This window comes from Aulostomus chinensis, chromosome 11, assembly GCF_037954235.1.
Source record: "Aulostomus chinensis isolate RoL2024-O1b breed Wild chromosome 11, RoL_Achi_v1.0, whole genome shotgun sequence".
Taxonomy (NCBI): Eukaryota; Metazoa; Chordata; class Actinopteri; order Syngnathiformes; family Aulostomidae; genus Aulostomus; species Aulostomus chinensis.
Window position 1 is genome coordinate 9,893,127 of NC_141330.1, and position 18,965 is coordinate 9,912,091.

At 42.4% G+C, this 18,965-nt stretch overlaps 4 protein-coding genes and 1 long non-coding RNA gene across 6 annotated transcripts in view; 3 read left to right on the forward strand and 2 right to left on the reverse strand.

Annotated features, from left to right (window-relative positions):
- The window catches only part of LOC147253205 (uncharacterized), a 36,250-nt gene extending 28,051 nt beyond the window's left edge, over positions 1–8,199 (reverse strand). Inside the window, exons 1-3 of the long non-coding RNA XR_015118533.1 lie at positions 7,857–8,199; positions 6,303–6,534; positions 6,080–6,156 (exon numbers count right to left, since the gene is read on the reverse strand). This is a non-coding gene — a long non-coding RNA (uncharacterized LOC147253205). The remainder of the gene's footprint in view (positions 1–6,079; positions 6,157–6,302; positions 6,535–7,856) is intronic.
- nat14 (N-acetyltransferase 14 (GCN5-related, putative)) lies at positions 66–2,172 on the forward strand. 2 transcript variants are annotated; one of them, XM_086217161.1, is made up of 4 exons: positions 66–115; positions 711–847; positions 957–1,262; positions 1,388–2,172. In XM_086217161.1, the coding sequence occupies exons 2-4, from the start codon at positions 767–769 to the stop codon at positions 1,829–1,831; spliced, it is 831 nt and encodes a 276-aa protein (XP_086073287.1). In that variant the 5' UTR covers positions 66–115; positions 711–766; the 3' UTR covers positions 1,832–2,172. The 2 variants fall into 2 exon arrangements, with proteins under 2 accessions (XP_086073287.1, XP_086073286.1); XM_086217160.1 differs by lacking the exon at positions 66–115 and adding an exon at positions 122–273 and having other exon boundaries at positions 1,388–2,170.
- Positions 4,879–7,227, forward strand: aicda (activation-induced cytidine deaminase). Its single transcript, XM_086218269.1, has 5 exons — positions 4,879–4,976; positions 6,004–6,169; positions 6,285–6,567; positions 6,659–6,774; positions 6,860–7,227. Exons 1-5 carry the CDS (start codon positions 4,957–4,959, stop codon positions 6,908–6,910), a joined length of 636 nt encoding a protein of 211 aa, XP_086074395.1. The 5' UTR covers positions 4,879–4,956; the 3' UTR covers positions 6,911–7,227.
- LOC147253210 (adaptin ear-binding coat-associated protein 1-like) lies at positions 7,827–13,979 on the forward strand. Its single transcript, XM_086218268.1, has 7 exons — positions 7,827–8,007; positions 8,842–8,942; positions 9,263–9,367; positions 9,564–9,645; positions 10,027–10,135; positions 10,284–10,431; positions 12,345–13,979. The coding sequence occupies exons 1-7, from the start codon at positions 7,907–7,909 to the stop codon at positions 12,449–12,451; spliced, it is 753 nt and encodes a 250-aa protein (XP_086074394.1). The 5' UTR covers positions 7,827–7,906; the 3' UTR covers positions 12,452–13,979.
- On the reverse strand, positions 13,937–17,348 carry mfap5 (microfibril associated protein 5). The gene is made up of 7 exons (XM_086218271.1): positions 17,266–17,348; positions 16,271–16,345; positions 16,127–16,159; positions 15,963–15,998; positions 15,795–15,882; positions 14,591–14,664; positions 13,937–14,498 (listed from the first exon to the last, which is right to left on the reverse strand). Exons 2-7 carry the CDS (start codon positions 16,311–16,313, stop codon positions 14,395–14,397), a joined length of 378 nt encoding a protein of 125 aa, XP_086074397.1. The 5' UTR covers positions 16,314–16,345; positions 17,266–17,348; the 3' UTR covers positions 13,937–14,394.
- Positions 17,349–18,965: the final 1,617 nt, after the last annotated feature.

Sequence of the window (18,965 nt, forward strand, 5' to 3'; positions counted from 1 at the left end):
GTTGTTTCCGTTGCTACGCTGCATTTGCTATTAACGTAGCCTTTACGCAATGCGTATTTAGCGTACACTAATGGCGTAGGCCCACGCTGGGAACGTGCAATGGTAAAAAGAAAACGTGAGTACGTCTGTATCCAGAATAGCTGCTTTCCGACGAAACGAATGTGGTCATTCAAAGAAACGAACCAAACCTACCGACTTTACTCCAAAGTGAGAAATATCTAGTGTGTATTTGTCTGCTGTTTTGGAAGTGCTTGAGGCTGCACGCCACAGAAGGTAAGAGGAGGAACTGGGGGGTTTAGAGGGGAGGGGGTGGTTTGGTTCAGGACAGACCGCAGCACCAAGTGGTAACCATATAAGGATGTAAGCAGGGTCTTCTATCCTCTACTTTGCCTTTGATGATTGCTGCTAAACGTGCAAGTGAAAGATCTACTATTGTGCGATACAAATCCTCCATAATCCGCTTCTGTCTTTGTTTGGGGACTGTGTGTGTGTGTGTGTATTCGGTATATCAGGAACATTGGACATACATTGACCCATTTAAACTGAAACCTTTCTATCATACCAAAGATGGTGTAAGACACCTGTCAGTTTGCTGCACTGTCAGTTTTCTGTATCAGACGTCCCAAAATTGCACTGAATCTTCAACACCATTAAACAACTTTTTTTTTTTTATTCCTTCCAATGTGTTTTATTGTTTATTCTTTTTGCAGGGTGTGTGCGTGAATGTTGGACTTGGTGTGTGTAGTAGCCTGTTGAAAGCACAAACATGGTGAGGCTGGAGCTGGATCAGGTGGTGATGAGGAGGATGAAGGAGGATGACATTGAGATGGTGAAAGCCCTCATAAAGGTTAGCACAACACTAAGTTTAGTACAGACTCAGCAGAGATTAATTGCACTTGTCTGTTGTGTTTGTCTTGTGACGTGGATGTTTTTAAAATGTGTCATTGTCTTTCCAGGAGGGCTGTGAAGGTGCAGAAAATCGTCTCATCCTCCACATCCTCACTCGTCCGTTCTGCCTTTTCATCCTGGCAGTTTTATCTTCGATCCTGCGCTGCCTCATTCACTCCTTTATCTTGGCCCTAGCTATTCCTGTCTTCCTGCTAATTATCTTCCTCAAAATCACCATGCCCCGGTCCACAGGAGTTCTGGGCAGCAGCCGGCCCTACTGGGACTACGTGGGTAGCAGCTACAGGGGGACACAGGACGAGACCTTGCAGAATCCTTTCTGCAGGATCAGTGGCAAGACACCCATGACAAAGAGGGTTAGTTTAGTGGTTTTCTTGAAATTCTTACATATCTTAGTTGTTCCACTTGGCAAGTTCTAAATAAACAGCTCTAGTGGCCAAATGTTACAGCCATAAAATGTAATTGTATTTGTATTCCTTAGCCACGACGCAGGATTGGACCCAAAGAAAAGGACAAGGAGATGTCAGCAGAGAAGGTCACCCCAGAGCGGGAGCAGGCAGCAGGGCAGGTCTGGGTGGCAGAATGTGAGGGGGACATCTTGGGCTGCGTCTTCCGGGAGAGTGAGATGCAAGCGGGTGTAAGAAGAATCTGCAGGCTAGTGACGGGCTCCTGGTACCGCAGGGAGGGCCTGGGACGGCTTTTCGTCCAGAGTTTAGAGCAGAGGGAGAGGGAAACGGGTGCACACAGAGTTTACGCACATGTCCCCTACCCCTCCAAGGTGGGGGAGGTCTTTTTCAGGAAACTGGGTTATCAACTTCTTGGGGAAGAGACTGATGTAGAGGAAGATGAAAAGGCAAACCTGGAGACTCCAGAGAGAGGCTTTCTGGGATATCCAATCACTAAGGTGTTTTATAAAGACTTGTGACTGTTTATGGACTCCAGAAAAAAGGTAAAAAAGAGATGCATAATGTACCTCGACTGCACATGGGATATTTAAGATAATTTATTGAAACGTATATTATTTAAGCAAGTTATTTATTGTTTGTGTTGACATTTGTATACTTTTACCTCATCCGCATTCATAGTGAAACCTCCATTTCCATCGAACACACGATTCATTATTTATTCCTTCAACAATATCACAATAATGTCTCAGGTTTGCTGTTTGTTCATCTTTTGTAATGATGTGAAGTGTAAATTTGTGTTTCCTAAGTATGCGTTTGTGTGGTTCTTTTCACAAAGACTTATCAGGAACCGGTGTGTGATACACGTGTGGGTGCGTGCGTGAAACCATACAGATGTATAAGAGGATGCGCACTTACTGTACAGGAAGTGTATGTGGTTTATGTGAATCTACAAAATCTGTACGTAACTTATATCTCTGACTTGACATGAGTCACCAAAAACGTGGCTCCCACCATTTGTGTTTGGCTTTATATTTTTCATTTTGTATTCCTATTCTTAGGAGTCGTGGTAACACTGGTATCATCAAAGTGATGGTGGGGAAAACAAGTTATTAGCGCTGAGAGACTTTTAAAAGATGTACAGTTTTTGTTTGTGCAGTGTAATAGGAATATTTTGAGGTAAGGTAAGCATTTGTATGTTATTTTAACATGTAAACTGAATGCTAAAAAATAAGCCTATCGCAACAAAAATTAAGTTTTAATATACAGACCAACAGAAAATAAATTTAACAGCAATTATCTATTTAATAGAATGTATCAAAATGATACCAGTTTACTACTTGCATGTTATTATTTTTCACATTCCAAATTTCAGCGCAGCACATTAGAAACACTATATTAGGTGGCAGTGTAACTTAAGAATGTCCGTGGTTTGCAGGTGAATGGCAGTTTATGTGACTAAGTGGGGAAATGCACGCTCCCCCAGTCTGAGGCTAACCTTAATATGGTTAACAGCCCACATGCTTGCATTGCGAAGCTGCCCTACTGCCAACCTCAGATGGTGTCAGTGTAGCATCAGTCTGCCGCAGCTAAACACCACAGGATGTTTGTGCAGTGTTAATGTGTGTGGGAGAGACGCATATCTCACCTGATGTGGAGACAAAAAAGGCCTATACTTCACTGCAAACTCCATCATGCAGGCTGTAGCCCAAAACCACTGTCCTTTAATTATCTTTGATGAAAAAGCTGAGACACCCAGTAACACAACACTGTTGTTACACGCATGAAAAAGTGCATGGTCAGAACATTTTCGCCTTGTAAAAGCGGTGCTTTTTACTTGTGACATTTAATTGGTCATCATCAGGTTGTTCCTTCATGTCTGCAAGAGAGGGGACACCTGTTAGCTGGGCCTCTACCCGCCTGATCTGTAGCTATTATTGTTGTCAGGAAACAGATGTGAGTTCACACACTGGAAAGAAAGTCTGTTTGTGACTGTGGTCATGTGCGTCTGCACGGTATGGCTGTGTGTGAGCATGTGCAGGGTGTGTGCGGGTGGGTTTCGGAAAGTATGACTTGGCATTTCCTACACCCGGTTTCTGCCCCTGACTCTGGGTTAAATATACTGCAATGTCTGGCCATACTGTACTACTACACCACACACATACAGTGACCGAGAGGGGTGGTAGTGCATGTGAGTGGTCATGTGTGACTGTGAAATGACCTTGGTCAAGTGTGGGCAAACCCAGAGAGCTGGGTGGGAAGTGGTTACATATAGTTTGGCATTTGATCAGCCTCTTGAAGTCAAAAAGACACATGCACACAAGATCAAATGTGCAGAGACGTTCAACTTAATGCAGCGTCAGAGTAATGCAATATGATGGAGGCGGCTCAGGGCACGGAGACATATATACATGAATCACACTAAATGTTGGGCACCACACGATAATAGGATAAATGAGATAAATGAGAAAAATGTGTTCCAGATGATGTACAGTATAACATATATACTGTGTTAATGACATGCCCATACAGATGGCTAACACACACATTCGCACAATGAGCTCCAAAAACAGCCACCCTGGGAAACGGTGAATTCCCCAAACCACAGAGTGCATGACAGGGTGAGGGGAGTCATGGGAAAGCAGGATGCATGCATGCAGTGCCACTGAGTCCAGAGCTAAAACAGACAGAGCAAAGAAAAGACGAGGGCAAAATAATACACATCCTGATCTGACATGCACCGATGACAGCATGTGATGGTTCAAAGGCTTATGGGTGAGATTTATCCACAAACTGTGGCTGGTCAGCTGGTTGAGCGGTCTAGCAGACATGTCGAGTGAGAGAGGTCGATTAGAGTTCTCCTCCCAGCTTGACACAGTTTGGGAAAACCCAGATCAGAGGCAGAAGTAGGTGTCAGGGTCTCCAAAGTCTGGGAAAGCTTATGGCTCCACCAAATCTCTGGGCCCTGAGGATGTGAGGGACTTGCTAGGTGGAAATAGCGGGTCGCTAAAGAGGTCAGCGGTAATCCCAGTGTGGAACAAGGTGAGATTATGATATTTAACAAGGAAAACCAAAGTGGTGAGGCTTGTGAGTGGTTCAGTCTTTAGCGTTTGGAAAATTCCAACATTTTGGCTCAAATTACGTGATGCAACATAAGATAAAATATCAACTCTATGCAAAAGTAGACATGTAAAAAAAAACAACAACAATATATACAAAGTAACAAATAGAACAAATTCACTTTTGAAGATTTTTTTAGCGCACATCAAAACCATGAAACTTAAAATATTAGGCAAAAGAATCTTACTGTACAACTCATATATCTCCTGTGTCACGCCCCTAAAACTGACTTTGAAAAATCTTTCTGTCCAACCAGAAGCTGATTCTGCCGAATGCCGGGTGTTTATGTTTAGAGGTATATGTTCTCAGATCCCCCCCTCCCCCCGTACACACACACACACACACACACACACACACACACACACACACACACACACACACACACACACACACACACACACACACACATACACACACACACACACACACACACACACACACACACACACACACTTTCACTCTATGTCATTTGCCTCTGTTTATTCCTCACACCCGGACACTGACAGAACAAAGCACATCTTTCGATATGATTACCAAACTAGACAGGTGAGCAAAACCGATACATTAATATCTCTTAATATTTTTGACACACATTACACAGATTATGGAGTAAACGTTTACCACGAAAAACAATTTCTTTTTAAATAGGACACTATGAGTCATAGATGACGTTCGCTTGAATTGTGTTTTAATCCCTATGAGACTGCAGGACCTCCAAGCACAATTGTTTGAGGTTTCAGTATTAATGAGAGATGAACTGTCCTGGTTTCAGCAAAAGTTGTGAAAGTGAGAGTGAAGACAAAAAGCAGAGAACGTTTGCCGCCTTCTGACTGTCCATCACTCACATCTGGTTAACCACAGGCTTTACATGGCTTTACTGAGCGAACTAGCCTGCTTATGATGTGAATGCACGTGCAAAGTAACAGAAGAGTTATCTGCTCAAATGGTGAGTCATTTTGAGTCAACCGATTTAATGTCATTTTAGTAAAAGATCGTGCAATTTTTTTCCAATTTGAATACTACAAATAGTAATGGCTGCATGACTATTATTAACACTGACTGGTACATTCAAGACTGTCTGACTTTCAGCAAGATTACACAAAAACTATGAGGCTGAATTTGACCAAACTCGGTGAAGGGGTGTAACACGGGCAAAGGAGGAACCCATTAAATTTTGGGGCAGATCTGTTTAACATAGGGAAAAATTGCTATTTTTTTCATTGGGTTTGGCTGAGTTTGCCTTGGCAGAGGTAAGAGTTCTCTGAGTGCCCTGGTTTTGTTTGTTTATTTGTCTGTCTGTTAGCAGGATAACGTAAAATCTATGAGGTGGAATTTCACCAAAGTTGGTGAAGGGGTGTAGCACGGGTCAAGGAATAACACATACATTTTGGGCTTTTTTTGTTTTTTTTCGAACTTGGGTTCTGTTCTCCAAGCAATTATTCATATTCTATATACTTCATCTCAATGGTAGAGGTATGTGCTGTCGAGTTGTAAAGAGATCTGTTGTCTTTTGGAGCAAAGCCCGGACAATAATCTGGTATTTAAAATGATTACTCGTCTCTCTTTGTACCAGCGTGCTTTTGCCCCGCAAGAAGTTCATCTTCCATTACAAGAACATGCGCTGGGCAAAGGGCCGCAATGAAACGTACCTCTGCTTTGTAGTGAAGAGACGAGTGGGGCCAGAATCTCTGTCCTTTGACTTTGGACACTTGCGCAACCGTAATGGCTGCCATGTAGAGGTGAGTAATAAGGGAGCGTGTGTAAAGAGGAAATAACAGAAAATAAAGGATGAATATATTTCTTATTTTATCTTCTAGTGCATCCTTCTCATTCCTCTCCCATATTTCCCTGTAGCTGCTGTTCCTGCGCTACCTGGGAGCCTTGTGTCCTGGCTTGTGGGGATATGGGGGGACCGGAGAGAGGAAACTCAGTTACTCCATCACTTGGTTCTGCTCCTGGTCTCCCTGCTTCAGCTGCTCCATCGCACTTTCCAAGTTCCTAAGGCAAACACCCAACCTCCGCCTTAGGATCTTTGTATCTCGCCTCTACTTCTGTGACATGGAGGACAGCCTTGAGCGAGAGGGCCTTAGGATGCTGAAAAAAGCTGGAGTGCAGGTTACAATCATGAGTTACAAAGGTAGTTCAACATTACGCCAGAGCGGCAATTGATTTATATATCAAGCATTTCTTTTCCTACGAACCCAAATTGTTTTGTCCATTCTCTTCAGACTATTTCTACTGCTGGCAGACCTTTGTAGCTCATAAAGAGAGCAAGTTCAAGGCCTGGGATGGGCTGCACCAAAATACTGTTCGTCTGGCGAGAAAACTCAACCGTATCCTCCAGGTACAAATGTTAACAAGCAGTCAAGCTGCGAGAAGGCAATCCAGTAAAGATCTTTAAATGATAATTACGTCTTTCTCTCCTTCAGCCCTGTGACACGGAGGATTTAAGAGATGCCTTCAAACTTCTCGGATTGTGAAATATACCTGTGACCTCAACTGATAATATGGAGGTTTTGGTCCATCACTACAACAGCTAAACTGAGACAGAGAAAAAAGTTGCTTTCTAACTGCATCAAGGCTTGTTGGCGAATGTTGCATTGCTTGCTGCTTGCAGTTACTTTAATATGCTAAATAAAATAATACAGCTACCATGTTAAATTGTTTTGTGATGGTAACGTGTTAAGGACTTGGGTGTTGTTAGATTGCTAGCCAAAATCACAATTACAATCAAAAATGATTGTAGAACAAATAGACCCAAATTTGCAGACCAAACTGGTTACATCCAACATTTAATATCTACCCAATAATTATATAACTGTTTGAATGTTTGAGTTTAAAAGCCTTTTTTGGTTTAACTTTAACTGTGTGAGTCATTTAAATCTGCATGGCACCTCTGACTGATTCTGTATTGGCTCTTAAATGATAGTAGAGGATAAACCTGTTGACATATTTTGGTGTTACCTCAGAAACGACTGAAATGACGAGTTTATTGTCATTCTTAGACCGTTGTGTGACACTGATATGATGATAATAGCATACTAATGCAAGTACACCCATTCAAAGTGTTATGAACTTGGATATTCATGGTCAGAAATCAGAATTAGAATGTTTAAAATATCGAAATATCCTAAATAAATAAAACCTTACGGAAATTAACTACGGAAATTGTAGGGAACGTACATTTATGTCAGCAAAAACTGAGTTCATGTGTATTTATTGTATGATATGTTAAATGATTTAAATGAAGAAACATTTTGTGTGTTTTCATCTAGCCATAGGCTTCTACCCAACACAAACTAATCTGAAGAATAAACTCGATTAAATGTACCTTTAAAGGCCTCAGTGTATGCGTACCCGGTGTGTGCGCACATACACCGTCAATTACGGTCACGTAGCGGTTAACGCCGCACGGACAAAACTCACCGTCACTACCACCACCACCGGCGGCGTACACCGACTGCATAAAAGTCAAGATGGCGACGGAGGGTCAGTTCGAGTACGAGTCGGTCCTCTGTGTCAAACCTGAAGTCAACGTTTACCGAATCCCTCCGAGAGCATCCAACCGGGCTATCAGGTGAGGGAGGCGGACAGGGAGCTTTGTCAACATCCGCAAGCTGCGGCTTGAAGGAGGAGGCGCAGTAGCTTCGGCTACCTTCCCACCTAGCTTGCGTCTTATTAACGTGGCTTCACGCAACGTAGGATACAGTTTGTGTGCTGGCTGTTTTTGCTGTTTGTCCGCAAGGTCATGAGGAATACGCGCGTGTTTTCTCCCAACATGAAGGCTAATCCAATAAACAGGGAGAGCCTTCAATTAGCTTCATTCCTGTCAGTGTGGATGTGCGCGCGTCTAAATGATGCTTGTAGTTTTCATTAGTCCACATTAATCACAGGCGATTTTGCACATACTTTACTTTCCCAAGAGGGTCTCTTTATTTTTGCCAGCATCCGAAATACTAGATAACGTGCAAGTGTCTTGCTCAAGGACACTTTGGCAGGTCAGAAATGCACAGATTCATGTCTCTGTACACCCCCTGCAGCAGAGGTGCTACTGAAGATGTTTACATCGGATTGTTTACCACCTTTTTCATTGGCTGGTGCTTCAGCTTAGCCCAGCACCCCTTCATCTTAGTGGACACCACACCAGCCTAACAGTGGCCCCCATGAGACACACCATTGGTTCATCAGTGCCCATATGCAGAGAGAGTAAGGGCGATGATGTAATATTTCAGCCTCAGGTCTCAGTGACATGCCGCTCGCAGCATCAGTCACGTTTTGTTTCATTACTGGTGGTACAGTTTAAGATTGCAGCAGATGAAATCACAGATCTGCTGCTGTTACCTGCATCACACTGTCGTGTGTGTGTGTGTGTGTGTGTGTGTGTGTGTGTGTGTGTGTGTGTTTGTCCCAGGGCTGCTGATTGGAAGCTGGACGCCCCTGACTGGTCGGGACGTATGCGTGTGACAGCCCGGGGAAAAGTGGCCTATGTGAAATTGGAAGACAAAATCTCTGGTGAGAGAGACAGGACGAGGTGTTGTTTACTAGCACTGCTGCTGTTGTAAATCATTCCACCACCACCCCCCATCCCCTCTCTGTTAGTCATCCCTCCCAAGGTGACCTAGCCCACGTCCAAGCAAGTGGCCCATTTTAGGGACTCGTGTTCATCAGTATGATTCTAGCACGTGGACCTGGATCCATCATGCGTGTTGTGTCTTATAGTCCACACAAACCTATTTCATGTCTTTGTTAGTTGAGATCTGTGTCTCTTCCTGATCCAAAATGGCACCGGACACTAATGCTAATGAACACATTACTTTTGTTCTTATCTTCAGGGGAGCTGTTTGCCCAGGCGCCAGTGGAGGAGTACCCTGGCATCGCCGTGGAAACAGTGAGCGACTCTAGCAGATACTTTGTGCTCCGCATCCAGGATGACAATGGTGGGTATTCTGCTTATTTCCGAGGCCTAAACCTTTTTTCTTCACATGAGCTGATAATGGAGACGATGACATATTTGAACAGGGTGGCCCAGAGAGTAGAGATTGTTATAGAACTGCAGTATTTTTGTGCAGTAAATGATAGGACCGTGATAATAAATATTGTGTTAATAATACCCCTTTCTCTTCTCTCTCCTAGGCCGCAGTGCCTTCATAGGTATCGGGTTTGGAGATCGAGGTGATGCTTTTGACTTCAATGTCGCGCTGCAGGACCACTTCAAGTAAGCAGCTGCTCTGTGGTGTGTCAAGAAGTAGGCTGAAGTTAGGTTCAGAATAATATTACAATGTCTTCTGATTTAAAAGTTTTTATATTATGGCAAATGTTATGCACAGTCCTAGTTCTATTAATGCAGGCCAAGAAAAGTAGTATCTGACAGAGACATGCTTGCCTGCCCATCCACTACCATTCATTCTGCTAACTAGCAGTCAGCTGGTCTTTGTGGGTCTCATCTCCATAAAGCAGCCACAGAGGTTGAGAAGGGTATTTATCTTCTTGTCTGGCTCTGGGTGGGATGACTACTTTGAGTACTTCTCAAAAAGTTGTTCCTTAAAACTATATCTAATCCTCTGACATCTCCGTCGCCCTGCCCTCTGTCCTCCAGGTGGGTGAAACAGGAGAATGAATTGACCAAGCAGGCACAAGCTCCAGACTCCTCTCCTAAACTTGACCTGGGCTTCAAAGAGGGACAGACCATCACTCTCAATATTGGGGTAACTTATTTTCATGGTATTCTATAGTATTATTGCTTAGAGGGTGGATGCCACCAGAAATGTGCTCCAGTTTATTCTCGTCTTTTGAAGGAAACCTAGCGACCTAAAAATGTAGAAACACTCAACCAGTTTTGTTTACCTTCCATAGCAATCAAAAAAGAAGGACAGGTCTCGTCCACAGAGCTCTGGTGGATTTGGGCTCCTCCCACCCCCTCCTGGAGGCAAGCTAGCCCCTCCCCCTTCATCCAGATCTAACAATCACAACACACAACCGCCTGCAGGAGGAAATGACACCGGTAAGTAATCATGTCTGTCAGTTATAATGTTGTACTTTTTACTTTCCCATAATACTCTGACTTGAAGTAGGAATGAAGTGGGAACCGCACAAGGATAAACCGGTTGATTCTTTGAGCTTGATGCATTAAGACACTTGGGTATAGGTTTGAAATGTGACCCCTTGCTAATTTAAGATCAGCATATTTATGATAATCCATGATTGAAATGCACAGATGAGTTAACAGATGTCACGTATAAGATGTTGCTGTGCTTATTTTAGTGTAATTATAATTCAGATGTAGACGCTGTGATAACCCCTTCCAGTAATGACCTGCAGATTTCCCAACACTTGATATTTGGCAGCTTGGAAGTTACAATGAAGCAGATTTTAACCAGGGTAAACGTTGCCCTGCCAAACACTGAAGGTAGAAATAGTCCACTTGTCACAAAATGAACTTGTTTGACTTATATTTGAGAGCGTGATGTAAGTATGCTAACTATAGCATTTCGCTGACCTGTCTTTGAACATGTCAGCGTTTCTGTCTGCGAAAATTCTTTGCCAAGTTGGACGCATTGAATCCCTCAGGCTGCATAGGTTTAAAACAGGCTGACTTTGTGGTGTCCGTGGGCTCGCCCTGCCCGCTGGCTATGACGCAAAATAATGTTTCGCTTTGTGCCTCTACTTCATCAACAAGACTCTGAACAGTTGGAAACTGCGACTTGTTTTGTGTCTATAAAAGCTGCATCAGCAGAGAGTGAAAGCAGACACACACACACACACAAACGCACTGTCCCACTGTCACTCAACTCAGGAAATATGGCTCATACGACAGATGTATGTCCAGAATTGCGCTGCGTCCAAGAATCTATTTTTTTCCCCCCACACTTGATTCTTACTTGAGTGTCTTAGAGCAGTTTTGTGCTCCACTGTAACATTTTTGAGTCTCTAAAGTCCAAAAAAAAGTTTGACAATAAACTTTTTTTTTCCCCCAAATACTACACTTCTGTATATTTTCTTGCATTACAGCTCTGCCCCAGAAGAATTTGGGTTCTTTCATTCACAGCAAAATTCCAGATTAACTTTTCACACCATGGCTGTTAGCGGTGGCAGTGATTATGTAGAGTAACTTGGAAATACTAAATAAATTTGATATTTATTATGGCACCTGAGAAATTAAGCAGATTGATAGTTTCTGTTGACGGAACAAGGATGATGTTTCCTTGTTGTCAGTTTACCGTTGAACAGCCGATATTGTCTTGAGCCCTCGCGGCTGCAGCCTTCACCATGCAGGTGGTGAGGGGTTATGCAGACCTGCAGAAATAAAACTATGAGAGATAGATGGTGAAATACTAGAATGTTCTCATAAATGTGATTGCTTCCTCTGTCTTCTCTCACCGTCAGTACTGCAGATTCATATTTGTGTGCAACCTAGGTGCTCGCGAGCCATATACACACACACACACACATACATACACACACACACACACACACATTTGATTTCATTTAATTTCATTTTTGGGGTGGCTGAGATTTCTGTTTTTATCTTAATGTAATAGAGGTGAATGGAGTTGTGCTGCACTACGTATGAAAAAATATAAGGATTAGATTTTGATTTTGCCTCCAGTGTCCCTCTGGATTATTTAGAGTAAACAGAACATAAAGATACATTTCTGTGTAGTTTCAAACTCTCAGGTGTTTGTATTTGTTTTTGTTTTGTTTTGGACAGTGATATTTTAATTTTATATCAGTGTGCATAGCTATTAGTATCTTCTGTTGGATTTTCGAACAAATATTTTTCAAATCTTGTCTAAAAATCGCTAAATTCTAAGGAAAGAAACAACTAATCACGCCACAAAATGCACACCATGTTGTTGGTTATATGCATACGTGTTGTTTCTGAGATTTATTACACTTCTGTCTTCCTACCACCAGGTTGTTTGCTAGATCTGGACTCCAGTAACTCCAACTCTGTGGCTCCCTCCAATCCCACCTCGACAGCCAACTCTGACCTGTGGGGAGATTTTGACTCCTCGAAGTGAGGCGGGCTCACTTGCTCGTCCTTCCTCCTCTCCTGTCTCTGTATATTTATGCAGCACTTTTGCAACTTTGCTTTCCCCATCATGGGGTCCCGTATCGCTCCCTGCCAAGCAGGGTAATCCCCCTGTACCAGTCAGTTAGTTCCCTTGGTGATGGTTTTTGTTCTCAAATGTACTTCCAAGATAAACCCAGTCAGTCCAGTCTTAATCAGACAGATTTAGAACTGTAGACCAACTCAACAGACTCTACGTCCCAATACTTCATCTTCTTATTTTGTCTTTGAAGGCTCCATTTTCTTGGTAATATCTCACCTGTGTTGTTTTCTCTCAGCTTGGTTTATTCCCCTAATTTAATTAGTAGGTTAGAAATGATAGAAATATGATATAAGAGCAACATAATCAGAAACAATCTGGTGAAAAAGTAAATATAATAATGAATGAATTTTATGTACAGAGAATATTTATTTTAAATGTATATATCATGGTAGAATTAGTGTCATTGCTGTTGTCGTGGATTGTAGTGTAGTTTTCTCCAAGTCTCCACTCGGGGACTGACTATATGCACTGGCTGGCAGACTCATCGGTCTGTCTTGATAGTAACGCATAAAGTCTGCATTTAACGCAGGGATTGTTCTAATGCTAGCTTCTACTGACGTTTACCACCACAGGATGATACTTGAAAGAAACCTGTTGAACCAGCTTGTGAGTTCTGCTCTCTAGCACTCTCTAGTGGGCTTGTTGGGAACAGCAACACCATTTAAAGTCGGAACATATTGAATGGAGCTGCTGCACGTGTTAAAAATAAAGGGGGGCGGGTGGGTCCTGGTGCATTGTAAATCAGCACAAAGACACAAGGAACACTGGATGTGATGTGGTGTAAGCGAAAGAAAGTGCTTTTATCTTTGCCTCAAGGGGAAACAGGGATGATTTAGTCCATGTTATGTCATCTCTCCGCAGCACAGCTGTTGGAGCTCAGACGGGGTGAGTCATTCAGGTCACGACCTCTCTCTCCTGCTCAATGATGAAGTCTGTTTCTGCGCTGTCACGTCAGTCTTGGGGGGTGGGGGTCTTCATCCGTTTATTTCTTTATGAGAAGGTGAGCACGTCGCAGACCTCAACCACAGCATGTCGTACTGTACAAACCAGTTTGAACTGTGAACTCCATGTAAACGCTCTGTAATTGGTTGCAGACAAATGCAACATGGGACCAAGCTGATCTTTGTGCGGTGTTTTCTTGTGATATCGTTCTGTGCTGACGGATGGATTATGTTACACTTATAACACATGCACATGTTTTGTGACAGATGTGGCAAGTGGTGCGGTGACGGATGTTGGAGCACACAAGCTTTGTGAGTGTTGTCATTGTTTGTTTACTGTTCAGATGATAAAACCTTCCCAAATGTTACTTGTTCTTCAAACTGTATGTGTGTATGGAAATGAATATGCAAAGATAAATATATCACACAATGAACACAACATTCATTTTGGTTGGTTTTCTTCTTTTAATCAATGCAGCGGTAAAAGAACAACTCATGAATAAATGTGGGTGTATTGAATCGGCTATGATAGTGCATGTGATACATAAAGGGTTGTCAATGAGCACCGTGCAACCCTTGACTGAGTGGGTCTTTATTTATACCATGAAATGACTCAGTGCTGCTATAGACCCGTTGCTACAGTACCTTAAATGGACCATAAACCACGAAAGGCATGATCTATGTCCAAAGACACACAGATGAAATGCGCACGTGAAAGATTCACAGACAATATAATGCATAAACATAGATATGAGTGAGGACACGCGTGCGTGTGTGAAAGGGAAAGAAAAAAAGAGGCCGCCAGGTGTTGAGCGGTGGATTTATGGTGTTATGGGCTGTTTTTATGACAACGCCCCGGGGTTACGTCTCTAAAGGACTGCATCCTCTATGGTGGTCAAACTAGGCTCATCAGTCCTTGTTTGCCCAGTTGCCACGGCGATTACGGCAGCGTTTCCTATAAGATGACCTCTCAACCCTTCTGGGCCACCCGGACAACTCTCTGCACAGTTCAGCTGTGAACAAAAGAGAGGGAGAGAGAAGACAGGTGCTTGTCTCAGTGAGCTCGGTGTGATGCTGCGATAGCTCTCCATGTGGGTCCTCTCACCTTTCAGGTACTCGTCTTGATCGCACACTGTCCTCATACAGATCTCGTTGTTGATCACGTAGACACGAGGAAGACTGCGGCAAAGTTTATGTAAAAATTAAAATATGAAAATAAATTGTTGTAGTGATCATTTGAGATATCAGCAAGACTTCAGAGGTCACTGAAGTACATGAACTCAAATAATGCACTCTAGGGAATAGCGCTCATTTTGCGGCTATTTTTAGGATTTCGCCTCAGTCCTATGTCAGATGTCCTTGTTAGTTTAAGCCATATTTAGTCATCCTGATTTTGTTTGAATTTAAAGTATTAATTGAAGAAAATTGGAGCATTTTGGTCGTTAGAAATCTGTAACTTTTCCTCTATTTTTAGTCACTGAAAATTGATCTTGATTCTTTTTTACAGCAAACCTTAATGTGTCCCTCCAACTTTTTTTCCTTCATCTGCTTTTGATTTCATTCGAGCCTTTTAACTAAAATGCAAATGAACTTTAATCTGACTTTAGTCATTGAATGTCGTTTGGTTTTAACTCGCTGTAGTTAGTGTCTAAGAGAGAGGCCATTCTACCGCATCATGGGGACTTTTCGTGTCGGTCATTTCTTTTGCAGGAAGTTGTGTGTACATGCACCGTCTGTTGTCTTTTATAAACTGCCTTTTACTGCCAGGAGAAGCAACATCCTGCTGTGAGATGTTTTGAGTAAGAGGTAATCATTCAGATGATTCAGTTTCAGCGCTGCTTTTACAGACAAATGGTTTATCAACTGTTAAGGCTTCATTTACCGTGAGTGCTGCTGAAAAGAAGTGACATGGTGTCTTTATCGATCCCTGAAAAGTTCCTGTTTTCTGAAATTCACATGCTTTTGGAGTTTTCAGGGACCTGAGCTTTTTTGTGCTGTTGGAAGTTTACTTTGGTGCAATTTATTGCCTGTACTTGATGTGTTTTTATTTCATGAAAAACTGGAGAAATGGTGATGTTGTAAAACTTTTTATGGGTGGTGTTTACTTTAACGAACATACTAATGTACTTCTGCTTAAATAAACTTTGACAGCAGGTTATTTATTGAAATAAGAACTTCTTCTTACATCAATGATTTTTGCAATGCATTTACTTAAAGTATGTTAGTGAAACTTTTTTTTGTTGGACACCACCATTTTTTTCGACTCAACCACAGTTCCCTCCGCAAGTAAATTGCGAACAAATGGTCACCTGTAAAGGCAAAGCGCACCGATACACTTCTTCATGGGCCGATGAACTGAGTACATCCTGGTGCAAGGATACATCTCCTCCCTGCAGTCTGCAGAGACACAACACACACTGAAATTGTATCACGAAACCAAAACTTGCACTTGTGCCAGAAGCTCAAATTAGACTCACTGGCTGGCAACGTCCCACCAGGTGCCTGGGTGACCTCTAGAAACAAGCAAAGAAAACATGATCAAATGGGGAAAAACATCTTGTAATGACTCACAAACTGACAGATGTCACGCAACGTCGCTCGTCCTGAGGTAAAGTGTGACTTATGAGGAGAAGAGCATTACCGGTCTGCTGGTCTTGGGCTACAGCTGTGAACGCTGTGGAACAGAAACCACATGAGGGGAGTGTTTCGCAGCATAAAAACAAACACACAGCGACTCAACCATAATTAAACAAGATGATTTGTGTGTTCTGTTTGGCAGAGTTACCGTGGAAACTGCAGAGAAGCAGGACCACTGGAAGGCTGCCCATTCCTTCAACTTGTAAGAGGTGAGCTTTACGAGCTGGAGGAAACCAAAAGAGGAAAAGAGTCAGGATGATTTCACAGAGTGGAACTGTTCAATATCCTCACTCAGGAGTTTTGTGTGTGTTTATGTTTTCATAAGCCCTCCCTGAAGTTTTGTTCCAGCTAGGAACACACATGTGTAGTGTTATGGTTTGGATAACACACAGGTTGTCATCATTACAGAGGAATGCCTGATGTAGTGTTGCATACATAATCTGCTCTGAAGTGCATCCTGGTATACACCGGACTTCTAATAAACCACCACATAAATTAGCACTGGAACCACTTCAGAAAAAAGTTTAAAATTGCTCCCTGGAAAGTTTTGACTTCTAAAGAGTTGTTTTTTTTCTTTCTCTTTTTCTGCTCTCCTCTCTCCCGCCCTGCATCATTCCTCTCGTGATGTGTCAGTGTAACTTTGCAGTCCAAGATGTGAGTTCTCTCTAAAGAATGTGTGTTTTTTTTTTTGTGCCCTATTACAGCACCCCTCCACCCTTCCTTGGTTACAGTCGCGCATTCTTTTCCAGCTTTCTTTTCATAGAACATATCACTTCTCTCTCCAACTGTACGGCCATCACTCGCCACTCTGGGCGTCATGGTTTTGTAACAAGTTGTGTCTTTTCTGCAGCAATGGTCTCAGAGTCATACTTTTGCAATTACAGACATTGCCTCAGCATGCCTCTGTTGATTTGTTTGTGAGAGTGATATGTTTCTCACTCCTTACAAACACTGAATTCTGCTGCATGCATCTAGATATCAATAAAATTCTAATTGAAAGACAAATCAGCTCTTACATATCACATCATATCAATAAGAAATAGCCCTCCTCAGGATTTGGTATCTGCTGATGTTTCTCTGTGTATTTCCTGCAGAATGTGTTTCAATATGTGAAAAAAAGAAGTAGAATGAAGTTGTACTCACAACTTTGTCTGCCGTCCGCAACTGCGTTACTTTTATGAATCTTTTGTCTTCTCTTTTTTCCCCCTCCTTCTCGGTCTGCTTCTTCCTCCTCCCCCTCCCCCTCTTGTCCTATCTTCCATCCCATTATGTTTTCTTGTTTTTTCACCCTACCCCAATCTGGCAAAAAAAAAAAAAAAAAAAAAAAAAGTGAACAGGCACGAGTGGTAACATCGTACTTTTCTCCTTTTATCAATAATATTTTAAATCCATCCAGATTATAGCAGATTAGATTACATTAGATAAAGTCTAGTGTTTAATTGTTTGAGCACACAAAGATGATAATCAGTTGGCGTGAAGCAACTTAGTTGTTTATTGTTGACAATATCATACATAAGAGGGTAAAGGTTGGGATTTATCTTTAAATAATTGCAATAATTCATGTAAAAAAGACATAATTGATATCTTCTGAGATTTTCTGTTCCTATCGCAAGAGTGTATTTATCTGTTTATGTGATCAGGTTTCTCGGTTTCATCTTGGAATCTGCTTAAATTTAATCGACAAAGAGCAGCAGAAGTATTCAAACACTCAATGTCAGGCCTTGAATTCGATGCACTTTTTTTATTTGACCAGCAGGTGGTGCTGATTGCTCATAAACTAAATTTGGTCATAGATTCCTGAGGTTATTCGAAGTTGGTCAAAACTCATTTTGGTTTTTTTTCTTGGTTGGTTTATGTGAGTCACCCATCGGAGGCTCATCTTTGGCTAAAAAAAAAACCCAACAACAAACAAGCACTCTTTAAAAAACTTTTAAACACGTTATTCCTCCTCCAACAACAAAATCTCACCGATTCCGGCACAGGTTTCACATTTTCACATGCAGAGTTCAAACCTCTTTACCACAGTTTGCTTTTTTTATTTTTAAACATAGGCAAATCGCCTATGTTAGCTATACAACGATGGGCCCATTTCCTCAAAAACACTAAAAAAATGTATACAAATTGTCCTCCTTGATTCAGTATTTCTGCATTTGCAGCTGCTTCTCCATCAAATCTCTCAGGCTGTGTGGATAAATGTGTCTGTGGCGGTCATAGTTCCTGACCTTTAATCTCAGAGCTCCTTTGTGTGGTGAAGATACTTTTCATTGACCCTTATAGCTGCTGTAGGATGGAAACATGATAGTGCATTGCTACACATACCCCTGAAGTCAGAGACAACAAACCTCTCTGGCTCTCACCCCCCATGGTAGGCCTTGTCAGTTCAAGAGAGAGAGAGAGAGAGAGAAAGAGAGAGACACATATCATCCTTTTGACATATCAGGGCTACACGGACTCCAGGGTGAGGGCCTGTGCGGGGTGGCCCTAACAAGGTCGATCGGGTGAAGCTGATGACAGCTTGACAGATGGAGGCAGAGTAAGCATAAGAGGGGAGCCAAGAGTGAGGATCAATCCCGAGAATGCATCGACCTGCCACCCTGCAACAACATGTTGGTTTTATGTGAGAGGAACAGAGAAAGTGACTGAGAGGGATGAAGACGTAAAAAAGAGAGTAGTGTCAGGTGGGGGGGGGGGGGTGCTGGAGAAAAACGCTGAATAGATATGGTGAAGATGCCGGGTAATAAACACATGATAATCTCTTGACTTGTTTATGAGATGGACGGCATGTCCCGAGGCATGTTAGACTTGCGGCAAGCTCTAGTAACCGACCTCCATTTCACCCTCCA

Excerpts from the sequence above, each read along its gene's own strand:
- nat14 (XM_086217161.1), top strand. The coding sequence starts at position 767 with ATGGTGAGGCTGGAGCTGGATCAGGTGGTGATGAGGAGGATGAAGGAG. Across the intron at positions 848-956 it reads TGGTGAAAGCCCTCATAAAG|GAGGGCTGTGAAGGTGCAGA; the intron begins GTTAGCACAACA and ends TTGTCTTTCCAG. Across the intron at positions 1,263-1,387 it reads AGACACCCATGACAAAGAGG|CCACGACGCAGGATTGGACC; the intron begins GTTAGTTTAGTG and ends TGTATTCCTTAG.
- LOC147253210 (XM_086218268.1), top strand. The coding sequence starts at position 7,907 with ATGGCGACGGAGGGTCAGTTCGAGTACGAGTCGGTCCTCTGTGTCAAA. Across the intron at positions 8,008-8,841 it reads GCATCCAACCGGGCTATCAG|GGCTGCTGATTGGAAGCTGG; the intron begins GTGAGGGAGGCG and ends TGTTTGTCCCAG. Across the intron at positions 10,136-10,283 it reads CCATCACTCTCAATATTGGG|CAATCAAAAAAGAAGGACAG; the intron begins GTAACTTATTTT and ends TACCTTCCATAG.
- aicda (XM_086218269.1), top strand. The coding sequence starts at position 4,957 with ATGATTACCAAACTAGACAG. Across the intron at positions 6,170-6,284 it reads GTAATGGCTGCCATGTAGAG|CTGCTGTTCCTGCGCTACCT; the intron begins GTGAGTAATAAG and ends ATTTCCCTGTAG. Across the intron at positions 6,568-6,658 it reads TACAATCATGAGTTACAAAG|ACTATTTCTACTGCTGGCAG; the intron begins GTAGTTCAACAT and ends CATTCTCTTCAG.
- mfap5 (XM_086218271.1), bottom strand. The coding sequence starts at position 16,313 with ATGGGCAGCCTTCCAGTGGTCCTGCTTCTCTGCAGTTTCCACG. Across the intron at positions 15,883-15,962 it reads TGGTGGGACGTTGCCAGCCA|ACTGCAGGGAGGAGATGTAT; the intron begins GTGAGTCTAATT and ends GTGTCTCTGCAG. Across the intron at positions 14,499-14,590 it reads TCAAGACGAGTACCTGAAAG|CTGAACTGTGCAGAGAGTTG; the intron begins GTGAGAGGACCC and ends TTTTGTTCACAG.